Raw genomic sequence first — 15,298 nt, 5'->3', positions numbered from 1 at the left:
TATATATATATATGCATTGCCAACTTTTATTTAAATAAGGTGAATTATAACACTTTCATTATTCCCATATTTTATTAGCATACATTTAAGGCTGATAGAAATCACGTTTTTATTGTGCAGTTGTGAGTGATTTTATCTTTCCAAAGAGTGTTCATAAAACAATAATTACTGAATTAAACTTTTTTTTTTGGGGGGGGGGTCTACATTTGTAAAATTGTTTATTTGATTTTAAATGTAATAGTGTGAATGATGTACCATCATTTTTTTCTCTTTTTTTAATTCTTTTTTTTTTCTGCTCACCTCGGGCAAACAGGTTTGAGAAGTCGGTCTCGGTGCGTCGGAACCGAGCGTCCCTGTCACTGTTGTCGCAGGAGAGCAGGTTCTTCTGACTCAGTCTGCCCTTCTCCTCCAAGCTGTTGTTTTTCTGCAGGAACCCTAGTGTGTTGCACGGCGATGTGCACGAGTTATCACCAAACATCTCCATCACGCAATATTTCGAGCTGTAAAAATGTATAAATTTGAATGTAAAAAAAAAAAAAAAGCGTCACTAGTCTAGCAGTGCTTTGCCATCATTTTAAACCAACGAATTTCTGGTGGAGGCCAACCTAAACCAAACCTTGGCTATAAACCACACCCGCGTCTCTCTCTCTCTCTCTCGGGACTATTGTAACAATATAATCAGCGACATGCGCGCGCTCGCGCACGCACACACACACACACACACACACACACACTAACGCGCGCACGCACGTACGCACACTGATCGACTCAGTGATCCCGACAGCTTCCGGCTATGGCCCCGTACCGCCAGTAGACACACACACCCATAAAGAGGGTTAATGAAGGATGCCAGAGGCGCAGCATGTCTGCTTCCACTATATAGGCCTGCACGGTGATTGATCCGCTCCCGCGTGAAGGCCATAAGGCCCGCCTAATTGCGCAAAATAAAATACAAGTTTATATTGACAAAAAAAAAGGGGGGAATTAACACAGCATTTGGATTTTCTATCATTTTCAGTTCACATTTAGAAATAAAGGGAATTCCAATATCACACCTTCAAAATCAATATCTGAAGTCACGACGCTCTAAATCCATTGAAATGTAATTACATGAATCTAAAATCCATTTGTCAATTTCCCATAGATCATAATCGCAAAAAATATCCCACATTTTGTTTGTTAGTCGGCTGTCTGGTAAATGTCTTCTTAATTAACAAACATTAAGATTTTTAATTATGAGTTCACATTTGATAGCTGCGAATATATGTTCTGTCATTTCTTAACAAAAAAAAAAACCCTCACTAAATTGTGACCTATGTAACTTTACATTTACAATAATTTATCTGACCGTGGGTGCTTGCGAGCATATTTTTCCTGTGCTGTCTGAAGTCGGTTTGTCGCCGAGTTTGTTGAATGCAAAAGACATGCGGAGGATCCGGGGGCGGTCAGAGTGGGTGAGAGGAGCGCTCATCATCAGACCCACGGGGTAATGTCCACTGACCTTTCCAAGATGATAACGCACTGTGACAGTTTTGTTCTCACTGCCTCTACAGTGGCCTATTTTCGAAGGGCGGGCAAATGGCCGCGAACGCAAGAAAAATCGCGACACGGTGGAATGTTTGGGAACACTCAGCCGACGCCATCGGAAACCAACAAAATGTCACGAGCTGCAATGTATGAAATAGTTGACACTGTAAAGGCAGTCATGTTTATTTGATTGACCTGTAGATGTATTGACAGCGTCATAATGAGGTGTGTTTTGACAGCGGAACGACGAATGCAAATATTACTCACAATCATGAACGACAGTCATTCAAATTAAAAGCACCTTGTTGGATCCATTGGATTTATTTGATTATGTATTTATGTATTTAGCCAGTAATGTCATTCCTATTTACGGCCGTGACATACAAGGTGGCGTTCAGTACGGCGCTCAGTGAATTAATTTGCATGTCAAGGCACACGACTGCGCGCTCGTTTACTGCAGTGGGACTACTTGTTGTTGTTTATTAGGCTAGATTTTTTTTCCCCAAACAGATATTGACCGTTATTATGACTTGCACATTCGTCCTAACGAAACTCCGTCGCAAACCGAGCACCACCAAAACCTGCACGCTGATAATATTTGCAGGATGCAGGAGACAACTTACCACAAATCCTCATGCCCAGTTTCCTTGTACAGCCATGCATCCACGCATATTCGTAGGCTAAAACAGAATTAGACCTTTAAGTTTTGTGAGGTACGGCGGCGGGAGGGTGATGCAAAGGCGGCCAAGCACAGTGGAAGCGTGAGGCGGGCGACTATTTGGCCGGGTGTGTGACAACCAGACTGGATGAAACGAGGCTATCATCTCGGAGAAAACATATACAATGGATTCTGCGTCTTCTTTAATTTTTGGGAACATAATTGCATCTTATTTCGTCCTTTTTAGTCCACGAAAAGATACAAAATAATTCCCAGATTGAAGTGGTGCATTTGACTGTCTTAGTGAAAAGTCATTTTTGCTGTTGTTATAATTATCTTTTTAGGGATTCCTGTCCTGGGCAAAAGGGGTAAGCCATAACGTTTACGACCCGTAAGGCCAAATCAATAGGGACACGCTGGCTCACACACTCGCGCACGCCCATGCAGCCAAAGAGGCCGAGTGGGAATTAACACCCGTGAAATGAGCTCACGGAGGAGGGTGGAAATTAATTGAGTAAAACGCCGTGTGTGACGGGAGCGAGCTGGTGATGGTCGTGGAAGTCTACAGCAGACATTTCGAGACACTCAGAATCTCACACGAGAGCGTGGACATGCGTGAGCGGAGATGACGTCCAAGTGGAGCGAAAGCAAAGCGATAGAGTCACGGCGTGAAAAAACAAAACAAAACCAAAAAAAATAATAATAATCCAAGAGACCTTCACAACAACAACAAAGATTTTTTTTCAAGCTGTTCAAAAAGCGTTTAGGCCGAAGCGCACTCGCACGCACGCGCGCACAAGCCCACGCGCGACCACATACGCCACAAGCCATCCAGAGTGAGATGAAGCATGGAGCAGAGATAATGGCAACATCCAGCAGCAGTACGTGGGCGAGTCGTATCAAAATAATAAGCTTTATTGCCCATATGTATCCGTTCGATCATACATTTACTAAGGAAAAAATATCTAATTATTAAGAATACAAACGCCGTGCCGTTCCGTAGATATGGTGAAATTTCTGAAATGTCTAAAATATGTTTTATGTTTTACGCGTTTAATAGATGAAATAAAGATCGAATGTCACATCTTTTATTCCTCGCCTGGCGGACTGCTTTGCGCACCGCTGCACCCAGACAGACAGACAACCCGGGAGACAGACAGGCAGATGTGATGGCTCTGTTTTTAACCGCAGTGATTAACGACGGAGCCCACACAGCAAATGACCCGGGCAAGAGTCGCCCCCCCCCCTCCTCCCCAGACAAAGAAGGAGGGGTGACGGCAGAGAGGAACGAGCCAGACGGACAGAGGCAGGGTGTGAGTGTGCGCACTTTGAGCAAGGCACCCTTAGTCAGCCATGCACGGCAACTCGGCGAAGGGCGGCCTGAACTAGATGTGCCTGACCCTCGGGGGTCCATTTACAGCAAGGTGTTATATTCGCTTACTTGTGGATGAGGGTCTTAAATTGGCGGTGTTGGGGTCCTGTTCCCCGCTGGTGGTTCTCGGCTCTGACGTGGCCATCACTCTCGTCGTTTATCTGATCTCCAAGAAGGCTATTATTCAACTGCAAACAAAGCAGACCAGCGGGAACGATAAATCAGCCACTTTGTCGCGCGTATGTCAATCTGAAAGATATAACAAAAAAAATATCAATATTATTACTACTGTAATTTTGCACGTGCTATTGTAGGAACAATATATCACCCACAATAGCAGCTTGGGCACTCTTGAATACGCAATTTGGAAGCACCATTGCGCACTGACAGAACTGACACAATAAGGATAAACGCTCGCGCGGTGATAGATAACGCGCGCATCCATTTCGGAAATGCGCTGCGATATTTCTTGAACTCAATTAGCCATTAAGTTCTGTCAGAGCCGCAGTCTATCTCAGCCAATAGAAGACTGACACCTTAAAATAATAATAAAAAAAAAACGAAACGTGAGATCAAGGAAATGACACGAAGAACTCTCTTAACAAAAAAAATATCAATATTATTACTACTGTAATTTTGCACGTGCTATTGTAGGAACAATATATCACCCACAATAGCAGCTTGGGCACTCTTGAATACGCAATTTGGAAGCACCATTGCGCACTGACAGAACTGACACAATAAGGATAAACGCTCGCGCGGTGATAGATAACGCGCGCATCCATTTCGGAAATGCGCTGCGATATTTCTTGAACTCAATTAGCCATTAAGTTCTGTCAGAGCCGCAGTCTATCTCAGCCAATAGAAGACTGACACCTTAAAATAATAATAAAAAAAAAAACGAAACGTGAGATCAAGGAAATGACACGAAGAACTCTCTGGAGAAAATATGAACCCCCCCCCCCCACCACCTTTCACTTTGAGACATATTGTCCACAAGACCTTGGGTAGATGAAAGAAACACGCAGATTTTTTGGGGGGAAAAAATCAAGACACATTACATTTAAACGAAAATTGCTAAATAATCAAGATCATTGGCAAAACAACAACAACCAACACAACGGACATCTAATTCGTTTTCGGGCATTTGTTATTGTGTTTGTCCTAAATCACCCTGATGTGTAAGATGCTTTTTAAACGGAGTCCCTCTTGCTTGGAATAAGGCGCCGTGAGTATATTTACGCATAAGACACCGTGAGCGCGTCTGTGGAAAAGAAAGCAAGACGTCTTACCGGCACGCGGGAGCGCCCACAGGTAGCTGAATTCACAAAAGTAGACGGTAAAAAAATGGCTCAGAGCGGAAGATGTCTGGAGACTAGAGCAAAGCGACAAGAACATCCAATAGCATCCTTTCCAGCGGTGCACAAGTGAGCACTGTCCCCCCTCAAGAACATTTTTATGCCTTATTTATATGAGGAGCTGCGGCTGCCCATTGGTCTGTTCACACACACACGCACAGAGTCGTGAGTCACACCCTCACCACCCTCCGATGACTCAGAAGGCTGTCAAGGGACGCACACCATCGATTAAGAAGCCGGGGGAAAAAAAAGTTAATAGAAACAAACAAAAATGTGAATCTTGAAACCCCAGATTGTGAAACCTGTGCCCAGTGTGGGTTGCGTTTGCATGTATGTGTGACCTTGGAAGGACACTGATTTTGTGAGTTCTGGGGACGTCATTGGCGTCACAGCTCAATCCGGGATAATTGATTTTGAGCTGGTTACTTGGGGGTTCAACAGAAGGAAATTTGCTGATTTAATGGAACGAAACCGAAAAATCTGTACAGTACACCCAACTCAGTACATTGCACCCTGACCAAAAAGTAAAACCCATCCAGGGCCGGAGTGGCAATCTGGAAATTTTGGTGAGTTCGTGGTGGGCCGATATGCGCTGCACAAGGTTGATATTCCTCCAGCCCTCGGATCCTTTTTCCATTTTGAAATCCTGCAAATAGAGTCTATTTGTGATCATTCAAACTGCTGATGCCGTCTCATACAAATGCACTACTAACATGCACAAGGAGGCCATGATATTATATAGAACCGTAGGTTCTCAACCTGTTTTCAATGATGTAACACCTGGAAAAATTTTTTTTTCCAACTAAGTACCCTCAAACCAGCGCAAAGCATTTTTGCATGGAAAAAAAAAGACAAAACAAGAGTGCTTTGCTGACATCAGTGTCTGATTTATTACACATTGGTACTTAATTTAGGACTATTAATGTATACATACATATCTATATAGTCCTAAATAAAGCTTGTGACCTGAACTCCTCATTATAGCCTTGATATGGACAATAAAACCAAGCTATCACAGTGGATCGCAGCTAGCCAAGGATGACTTAGTGTCCTTCCACTGCCATCCTCGCGCTTGTGTACTGGGTCCACTGAATAGGCAGAAAGTGGCCCTTATGTTCATTCAGCCATCACCAATGATACAGCCTATATCAGGTGGCACTCATATTTTCTCTCCCCACATGTTGCGTGAGCAGATAACTCAAAAAGATCAGCAATGCAAGGGTGAAATCAACCAAAATAGAACTCCTGCTGATTGCCTTCCACACCCGGAAAACTGATCAGTCACGACTTCGGGACCGCTTGGTCTGTATTAAATATTTCTAAAATATATCAAAAAGACAGATTGACATACATGGGGGCACACCATCTCACCACCTTTAACACATGGACATCTAGACTAGAGTTTTCCAACCTTTATTGATCCAAGGCAAGTACTTTACATTGGAAAAATCTCACAGAACACCACCTAACAAAAATGTCCCAAAAAGTTCAGAAATAAACATAAACTTGTCTCAATTTGCTCACAAATATACATATTCGGTGCGAAATCTGATTTCGTTGAACACCAAGCTACTGTCATAAAATGTTGTCTTTGTAATTATTTGGACCTTCTAACTTCTAGTGGAAGAGCATTTAATTGGTCTGTCACCAAATGTCGAGATGAACTATCAATTCATTTTTTTGAAAAATGAATCTGTCTTTAGAATCTCTATTTTAACGCTATGTCTTATTCATGTATCTTGGTAAAATCAGTACCACAGTTGCAATTGTCTTAACTTTGAACAAGAGTGAAATATTACATGCATTTTTGTCCCTATGTCTTTGCTGTTAGAACAAAAGACGTCATTACTGTGATCTTTATTTTGAAATAAAAATACCTTTATCTTGAAAATGTTATACCGGAATGAGCACGTTACAGAATCTCCGTAAACTTTACGCAAAAAAACTGAAGTGCACTTCTAGCGGCATTTGCCACGCGAGTTGCTTACTTTTTCCTCATCGTCCGTCGTATACAAAGTTAATTAAAGTTTGTCGAAGCATCACATATTTGACTCTAAGGATTATCTCTGTGAGAAGGCTGCCGTTGATTAAAAGCAGGCCAAAGTGGTCAGTCGTATTTTGTATTGTCTCTCGTGATTAGCTTTGACGCTAAGCAAAGCTACCTTTGTCGTAAATGAAATATGTTGTTTTATGTTTCTGAACTTTTAGTTTTACGGTGTGTTGCTGTACAATAAACATCTGTGAAAGGAACTGGAGTCTCGCATCCGACCCACGGGCAGCCTAGACGGTAATATTTCTCCTCTCTATTCATCTATCAATTTGTTGTCACAATGTAATAATATGATGAGGCAGTTATTCATTTGTATGGTATCAGAAACCAAAGCCACAATGTGGCCAAGACTACAAATTAGACACCCCTGCTCGATAGACTTTGCACAGGTGTTTGTGTTTCAGAGTTACTAAGTGGTCGTGATCAAATTCAGTTTATCTTGAAGGAGTGGCATTTAAGAGAAGGGATTCTGATTGAGGCGTAATTATCAAACCCAACAGCTATATGTCAGTTCACTTGCTTTTCCCACCCACTTCCACCATCTTCATTTGACGGTGAGGACAAGCAGGCCGAATTCTGACATCATTCCTCATCACATCCAGGGTCATCGGCATCATCGTCACTATCACTGTCGTCGCTGTCCTGGTCTGCCTGTTGCTCTAAAACGAAATTACAGCAGTGTACTGTGAGCCTCCACTTGGAGATTTTGCGTTTGGTCTTTACCTTCGAGCAGCTTCCTTTGGATCAGAGGGAGGAACTCAGAAGCTTCTGGATGATGTGGTTCATAGATGAGAACTGAAAAGATAGAATCAAGTGATTTTTGCGTGTTGCCAGCACCAGACGGTTAGATGGATGCGGTGTACATACTCATATTGCACAGTCTTTTGGCCTGCTGGAAGTCTCTCTGCCTCAGAGCTCTGAGGAACTGAAAGCAGAGATTCTCTTTATGAGCCTTCGGGGTCAAGGTTCACAACAAGAGAGGTCTCACCTCACCTCAAGCTTCAGTTCCACTGGAACGTCTCTGAGCGAATCTGCATCGTCCTTGGGGTTTTTTCCACACTCATTTTTCTCTCTGGGCGTCAGAAGGGCCTCCGTCGTTGAAGTCGTGTCTTCTATAGAAACCATCATCATGATCTTTATTATTATTGTCGCTCCCCTTTCTTGGTGCAGTACTCTGAATGTGCCTCATAACAACCTGCTGCTGAGCTCGGGGTATGTGCAAACGTCACGTTTTGCATTTTAAGCTCCTTTCCAGGCTCACCCTTCAACCCTGAAAGCAGATTGAAGTTTCAACTATGTTCAAATGCGTATTGCATAACCATTCATCTGCCAGTTAATTTAATCCATTGAATGGACAATATCTTCTATTTTTTTATTTTTCCCTGAACCTTACAAAGTCAATATAAATCACTGTGTATAGAACATGAAGTAATCGTATGTCAGAATCCCAAAAAGTCTCACAATCTGACAAGCAGCGAAAGAATGAATGAAGGTGCGCAAGGAGTTTGTTTGGCAAGGGCTAATTTCGTTGGCTGAAAGAACAACAAAAAAAGGTATGTTGTTTCTCAAAAATGTTTCACGTTGAATGTGCATACGGTACGTGTAAAAACTTGCTCGGCTGACGGAGCATTAAGTATTTACAATCGAATCTGCTTCTATCAAAGCTCTCACTGTGCGTCTGAAATAACTTGCATGATTTGGGTATTGAAGTAATTCATGACCATATTTTGACACCGTCAGCATGATTATGTTTTGAAGTTAGTCATATAATTCTCAAACAAAATGTTTTGCTTTCAGGTTTATGTTTGAAAAGGAAGTCAACGCACCTCTATGTTACGCTCATCAAATAAATTCCCGTGTTAGGAGAATTTGTTTGCATTTAACTTACCTAAAGCTTGTCTATATTCCATGAAAGGTTGTCACGTAACTATGACGCTGTGAGGTTACCATAACAACAGAACAACTCTGGATTTTTCAACTAAATACTGCCCCCTCTGTTGAAGAAAAGACTGCAACTAGGAAAACATTGAGGAGCAGCTGGATCTCAGGGTCGAAACAAATCTGTACGTTCTAACGGTAGTTTGTTGTAACCGTTTCAAATAAAATGGCTGCCAACCACGAAGTTTAATGAGCTACGGCAGGAAGTACAACAATGAACCGAGTCGATCAGTAGCGTTGCTAAGCGCTGTACGTTTTGTAAGCAAGGTCGCAGCGGCAGTTATCTTCCCACGGTGCGTTGTAACCGAAAAATCCGGTCGTTACAATGAAGTTGACGTTATAAAGGTGTTTGTTGTAAGCAAAATCGGCAAATGGAAAATGAATGATATGAAACTGGGAGTTTGGAATGTGAACTATGTTACTATACTATATGAAATGTGAATCTATCTATCTATCTATCTATCTATCTATCTATCTATCTATCTAGTCATCTCAATATCCCGCAAAAAGTGGCGTCCACTGTATACAAATATATATTGCAGCAAGATTTGTTTTTATGTTGTCTTCATGAGCATATTTGGTCTTGGTATTCAAAAATAATTACAAGTATTCGCGTTACATGACTTTAATATTATGGGACTTGGATTACATTACAAACTACATTATTTAACAGGTAACTAGTAAGAATAGTGGAGAACATTTTAAAAGTAACCATCCCGACCGACCCTGACAACCATGAAGGGATAATCTTACCATTAGCCGCTTCCTGAATGCTTCAGAGAAACGTTCACCTGTTTCAAAGCAGCAGGCTGCAAGGAAAAGTGAATAAAAATAAATAAATCCTCCAAGTATCCTTGGTCTAATAGACACAATCTGTTCTACAATATGAATCATTTTCCAGTTCTTGGAACCTAGTTTAAAAGTTAGTCATGAGCAGTGTTCCCTTTAAGGTGCGTGGCTCGGCCATTGCGCTAGCGACGAGCCTAGCAACCCCCCCCCCCCTCCAAAAAAAAAAAAAAAAGCACAGACGAACCCAGTAGAAGTTGGATGGGAAAATATATTCCACCCAGATGACGTGGTAACAGAATCATTTCACACTTCAGTGATCCTCCACAAATTCTTTGTGTGTGTGTGTGTGTGTGTGTGTGTGTGTGTGTGTGTGTGTGTGTGTGTGTGTGTGTGTGTGTGCGCGCGCAAGTCTATTCAATCCTGCAAGTCTATTAGTGTGCCAGCCGTATATTGTGTACTGCAGGTGCCGACAGAGACTGTTTCACACGCATTTCCATATGATGAACCCAGAGGCCATCTTGACACCAAAAGAGAACACAGAAACAAAGGCAGGTTGGCGCGTCGTCGTCTTGCATGAACTCACCATGTGATTTGTCCAACATGTATTTCTGTGATGAAGGACCAATGAACATATTGTTTACAATGCAGCATCATTAATAGGAAAACGAAGCCACATCCCGTTGTCATTGTAATGACACGGGTGTGGTTTCTTAAGGCATTTGCCACACATTGACGCTTATGTGGTGCACAAATGCTCTGCTCTACAATGTTATCCCGTATATGTTTTTATGAAACATCTGTACACGTCTATCGGTTATAAGGCTGTATATGACAATTCATCCTCATGCTCACGATTATAAATGCAAATTACAATCAGCAGCCTGGAGAGGATAATTGCTCAATTATGCCTCCTGTGTGAGTGTGTGTGTGTGTGTGTGTGTGTGTGTGTGTGTGTGTGTGTGTGTGTGTGTGAGAGAGAGAGAGAGAGAGAGAGAGAGACAGCAAGGAAACAAAGGCTACCGGCAAATGTCAGCCGCTTACATCACATTCAGACTACATAACAATATTGAAGTATTGATTCATTGTTGGCCACCGTTCCAAAATTTCCAGTATGCCCGCCAAGTAAGGCTAATTAAAGCATGTGATGTAACTACTAATCACAAATCAATATAGGGTTCGGACTGCAAAACTGGGGTGGGAGGGGGATCATTCCTTGATTTACCAATTTGCTTTGTATTGTTAAGATATGAACAGGGCGGCACGGTGGTCCACTGTTTAGCACGTCCGCCTTTATTTGAAAGTTATCCTGTTGCAACCTCGAACCTATTTCAGCTTCCTTCAGGTGCAAGGCAGACTCCACGCTGGACTTAAAAACAGGGCACGTGACTGACACCATCACTGATCTTGATCAGTCAGAAATGTCCAAAAAGGAAATATCAGCCACTGGACCCTTTGCAAACATTACATTTGGCTTTATGAGTCCCCTTTCACTTAACCGTTGCGTGTCTCTGCCGCACAAGTAGCCCATCTGTCTTTCCCTGAGCGCATTCCTCATTTCCTCACTCGTCATCTGAATTTCCCCATTCTTCATCTGTCCTCTCGCCACCCCTGTCCCGCCTTCGGATCATCCTTCTTGGATGCTTTTTCATTTCATTCCTTCCTTTCATCCCATCCATCTGCCTCAACATCTTCGCCTGCAGCTGGGCTTTTGCTTGCCGCTCTTTCCGCCGCCGTCTTCTCAGCTGGCTTTCTCACAAGAGAGTAGAAAATTTGAAGAAGGCTATTGTGATTGGTTGTTAGGCCTATTAGATCATTCATTATGTATAATTATCCCATTACCTTCACAGAGGAGCATTGTGTATTGGTTGGTGACTCGCTCAGGCTGTTGTTGTGGTAAATATTAACAATATTTATGAGCTCTTTTTTGCACTAAGATTTTGGTAGCTACATTTGGGCCCTAAACAAGGTTGACCCGGCTTGCATCGGATCATAACTGTCATCCTTTTTGTTTGTTATCGACACATCCTGCACGAATGCATCTCTGCCCCAAGTCACATATTTGTTTTCGTTGACTCATTTTGTTGATACACGATAATCATGTATGGGATGGCACCTTCACAACCTGGGGGTGGGGGTGAAATTTGCTATTCTAAACTGTGCCCTGGCAAGATGAACTGAACTTTACTGTTTGGCAGGGCCATGAGTAATGACCTCCGATCTCATACCCGCTTTCTCTCGATGGCAACATTAATGCTATCGGAGTGACAGTTAAAGCTTGAAGGATACGACACGGCCGAGTGACACTTTTCCGGAATGAACCAAATGATGTTGGGATCCCACAAATGTAGACAAGGATAGAAAGTTAAACAACTGTGTTTGACAGAAAAACGGAGAACCGACAAGGTGCAACCAAAGGTCGCTGGCCACAGAGAGCCGGGAAAACATGGAATAAAAAGAAAGCGCTTGCAAAAGTCAAGGTAAGAGTTCAATAAAATTACACTCGCAAACGAAATTGCAAGAGAATTCAATGACCGTATTTTCACGACCGTACGGCAACGTGTCACTTGCGGCTGCCATTTCTGTATGTAACGCAGACACAAGACGCATTATATCATTGGACACGGGCATGGTAAAACGTACGCTAGCTTAAGCAATACGGTTGCACGCATGCACGCCAGCATATGTTTTTAAAAAGGCAGCGGGTTGAGGCACACGCCCTTGATTATGATACCAAAACACAAGATGCCAAAAAGAAAATACTGTCAGCTGAATGAAGCACACATCGTGGCGACGTGCTCTCCAATATGTCATCCATCAAACGCGTCAAGCAGGTAGCCATCCATCAAAGACGCTGGCGGCCCCTGACACTTCCTCCCTCATGTGTGACTTCACGTCCAATGTCGTCTCCCGTCTTCGACGTATGAATTTGTGTGACTGCCCCCGTTGCCATTTTGTCTCGTTTTTTTCCCGGGTGGCCACAAATCGCCACTTTGAAAATGTGCGCACTGATAAGAGGTGAGGAATAACCAAACACGTTGGCTGCAGATCACACACGCGGGCAGACGCCTTTTAATATTTCACCGAGAAGAAGAAAGGAGTGCATACATCATTGTGACAGAGGCAGAATGGAGAGAGACATGGCTCTCTTATCTCCACGCACACACGCACTGTCAGAGATTTATAGTACAGGAATTTAATGTTGCCCTCACACGCACCCGTCTCTCTCTCTCTCTCTCTCTCTCTCTCTCTTTCTGTCTAGCATGACTCTCTCACACCACGCAAGCGCATCCATACATCTTTCCTCTGTGTGTGACTTCCCTTCCTCATCCTTCTGTCCACCTCTGAAATTCTCCAGTGGGCAACTCCCTTTTTGTCTCTCTTGCCTCCGTTCTCTTGTTGAACTAGAAGTACGGTAACAGATATGTCAAAGACTCGCGCAGCAACAATACTATACAAAACTGCGAAAGACAATCTGTGCTGTCACGTACACATACTGTGTATAAATAGTGTGATGCCGCGAAGGAAGAACTTGCTGACAGCCATAGAAGATTCTCTAATGGGGACTGGTTAAACCTTAAGCACGAACCATTTAACCGTGATTTATAGAGACGCTTGGCAAGGCTCAACTCCTGTTTTTCCCCTATAGGAAAGTACTGGCGCTGTGTGCCCATGTTTTGTCCTCATTGTTTTTGTTTTTTTTTTTTTTAAGGAGAGAAATGAGGTGAATGGAGAAAAAAAATTGCTACCAATCATATGTAAAATGGGGTTTAGGTTGCTCGAGCAGTACAGTGGAATCTATAAGGTCGAAAACAAACCATTCAGAGACACTGGTTGACCTCCTGTTATTTTATGATTCACTCGTAAGGTTTGTTCAACAAGATTGAAATGAACCAAAAGTTTAACAGCCGTACGAGACGGTAACAGAACGCAAATCTGGCAAAAGATTCCCTCATCGGGTTGATTGAACAACGGCTCAACAACCACTTGACCCATGCTGAACGGCACACAACATTTTGAGGTGCAGGCTGGCGAATACAATCGGTAAGGCTCGCATGGCCACTCACATTGCAAAAAGACAAACTGCATTTCTTAATCTGTCCCATTTCTGGTTAGTGTTCCTTGTTCATGGAGGATTAGCCTGATTTGTATTCTGGTGTGACTCTATTAGTAGCAAAATTGAATTGGTGGGAAATCACCTTGCTGGTCTGCAATTCCTTAGACAATGGCACGATGATCATCATTTTTGCACTTAAATTGATATATATATTTTTTTGTCTGGTCCTCATTTGACTATTAGAGGTACAACGTATTAGAAAGATCAAGTAAATGCAGCACATTGCCAAAACTATAAAATGAATCATTTGAATGACTAAATGAACACCTCTCTGGCTATGTCAATGGAATGACCTTTGTCAAGGTCTATATTTTTTTGTCTGGTCCTCATTTGACTATTAGAGGTACAACGTGTTAGAAAGAGCAAGTAAATGCAGCACATTGACAAACCTATAAAATGAATCATTTGGATGACAAATGTGTTCACCTCTCTGACTGTGTCAATGGAATGACCTTTGTCAAGGTTGAATTTTTTGATACGGAGATTGTGCAAGTGGACATAATTTGCTGCTGTTTATCTCTCTTAAGGATACGCTACAAGATCATATGCAGATACGGAGATTGTGCAAGTGGACATAATTTGCTGCTGGATCTCTGTTTATCTCTCTTTAGGATGCGCTACAAGATTACCGGTATATGCATTGACTTTCTGTCTCCCGAGTGTCTTCCACTGATGGATTGTGTCAATCCAAACTCGCATCCCATCCCTACCACATTTACATAAACTACACCTGTGACGAGCAGAGGTTGTTTCAAGGTCACTGAAGATGTCCGTTCCACCATTCAGACTCATACAGGTCATCAAACCTAAGTGGAGAGAGCTCTCCCGTGGGAGGACGACCAGCTTTATTTTCTGTGTTGTTTTCACGTAATTGTAAAAAATGAGCCCAATTCTGTGGATGTGTGTGTGTGTGTGTGTGTGTGTGTGTGTGTGTGTGTGTGTGTGTGTGTGTGTTCACATGTCTGTCTGTCGTACCTGAGGTCGACTGACTGGAAAATAATAACCATTCTTTTCTGCTTCTCGTGCACCTGAAGAACATATTTTGTATGCGGGAGGGGTTCGCAGTCTCCTTCACACACACACACACACAACACACACACACACACACACGCACACACACACACACACACACACACACAGAGCTTCACACGCGTCTACACGCGCACTCTCTCGCCCTTCACCACGGCCCTATAATTTGCCAGATGCTGCGAATTGCCAGTTACTATGGCAACTAGATCCAGGAGAGTTTTTCGTTTTGCTCAGTTTTGGCATATGGCTGCATAGACACACATATCGTGCGCACACCCACACAAAACCACTGAATGTCCCACCGGTCTCGATCCTACAGCCAATGGTTGTTCACTTATGTTGACAAGGGAAACCATCAATGCTCACTTGAAATCATTATGAAGTGCAGGTGGTCATTTTTGAACACACACACACACACACACACACACACACACACACACACACACACACCCACACACACACA

At 42.8% G+C, this 15,298-nt stretch overlaps 2 protein-coding genes and 1 long non-coding RNA gene across 5 annotated transcripts in view; 1 reads left to right on the top strand and 2 right to left on the bottom strand.

The window, feature by feature from the left end:
• Positions 1 to 5,018, bottom strand: part of gad1b (glutamate decarboxylase 1b) — a 17,172-nt gene extending 12,154 nt beyond the window's left edge. The window contains exons 1-4 of one of the 2 annotated variants that reach the window (XM_019877979.1): positions 4,850 to 5,018; positions 3,627 to 3,745; positions 2,151 to 2,207; positions 301 to 435 (exon numbers count right to left, since the gene is read on the bottom strand). In XM_019877979.1, coding sequence (XP_019733538.1) covers positions 301 to 435; positions 2,151 to 2,207; positions 3,627 to 3,702 — 268 coding nt within the window. In that variant the 5' untranslated portion in view covers positions 3,703 to 3,745; positions 4,850 to 5,018. The remainder of the gene's footprint in view (positions 1 to 300; positions 436 to 2,150; positions 2,208 to 3,626; positions 3,746 to 4,849) is intronic. The other variant, XM_019877980.1, reaches the window with a different exon arrangement.
• Positions 5,019 to 7,129: 2,111 nt separating this feature from the next.
• LOC109520464 (uncharacterized) lies at positions 7,130 to 10,240 on the top strand. Its single transcript, XR_002169185.1, has 2 exons — positions 7,130 to 7,202; positions 10,156 to 10,240. It is a non-coding gene; the product is annotated as an uncharacterized LOC109520464 (long non-coding RNA).
• erich2 (glutamate-rich 2) lies at positions 7,196 to 8,919 on the bottom strand. Of its 2 annotated transcripts, none has more exons than XM_019877700.1 (6): positions 8,854 to 8,919; positions 8,161 to 8,235; positions 7,959 to 8,074; positions 7,833 to 7,890; positions 7,689 to 7,760; positions 7,196 to 7,624 (listed from the first exon to the last, which is right to left on the bottom strand). In XM_019877700.1, the coding sequence occupies exons 1-6, from the start codon at positions 8,873 to 8,875 to the stop codon at positions 7,548 to 7,550; spliced, it is 420 nt and encodes a 139-aa protein (XP_019733259.1). In that variant the 5' UTR covers positions 8,876 to 8,919; the 3' UTR covers positions 7,196 to 7,547. The 2 variants fall into 2 exon arrangements, with proteins under 2 accessions (XP_019733259.1, XP_019733258.1); XM_019877699.1 differs by having other exon boundaries at positions 7,959 to 8,077; positions 8,854 to 8,915.
• Positions 10,241 to 15,298: the final 5,058 nt, after the last annotated feature.

The sequence above is a fragment of the Hippocampus comes genome, unplaced genomic scaffold (genome assembly GCF_001891065.2).
Source record: "Hippocampus comes isolate QL1 unplaced genomic scaffold, H_comes_QL1_v1.1 scaffold317, whole genome shotgun sequence".
In the NCBI taxonomy this organism is placed as follows: domain Eukaryota; kingdom Metazoa; phylum Chordata; class Actinopteri; order Syngnathiformes; family Syngnathidae; genus Hippocampus; species Hippocampus comes.
Note: the sequence above shows the minus strand (reverse complement) of the source record. Positions and strands in the feature narration are given on the sequence as shown.

Bases quoted from the DNA above. Each gene is read 5' to 3' on its own strand.
- erich2 (XM_019877699.1), bottom strand. From the start codon at position 8,875: ATGGAATATAGACAAGCTTTAG. The intron at 8,236-8,853 runs GTAAGTTAAATG...ATCTGCTTTCAG, and splicing joins GGAATATAGACAAGCTTTAG to GGTTGAAGGGTGAGCCTGGA. The intron at 7,761-7,832 runs GTATGTACACCG...CTATCTTTTCAG, and splicing joins CAAAAGACTGTGCAATATGA to TTCTCATCTATGAACCACAT.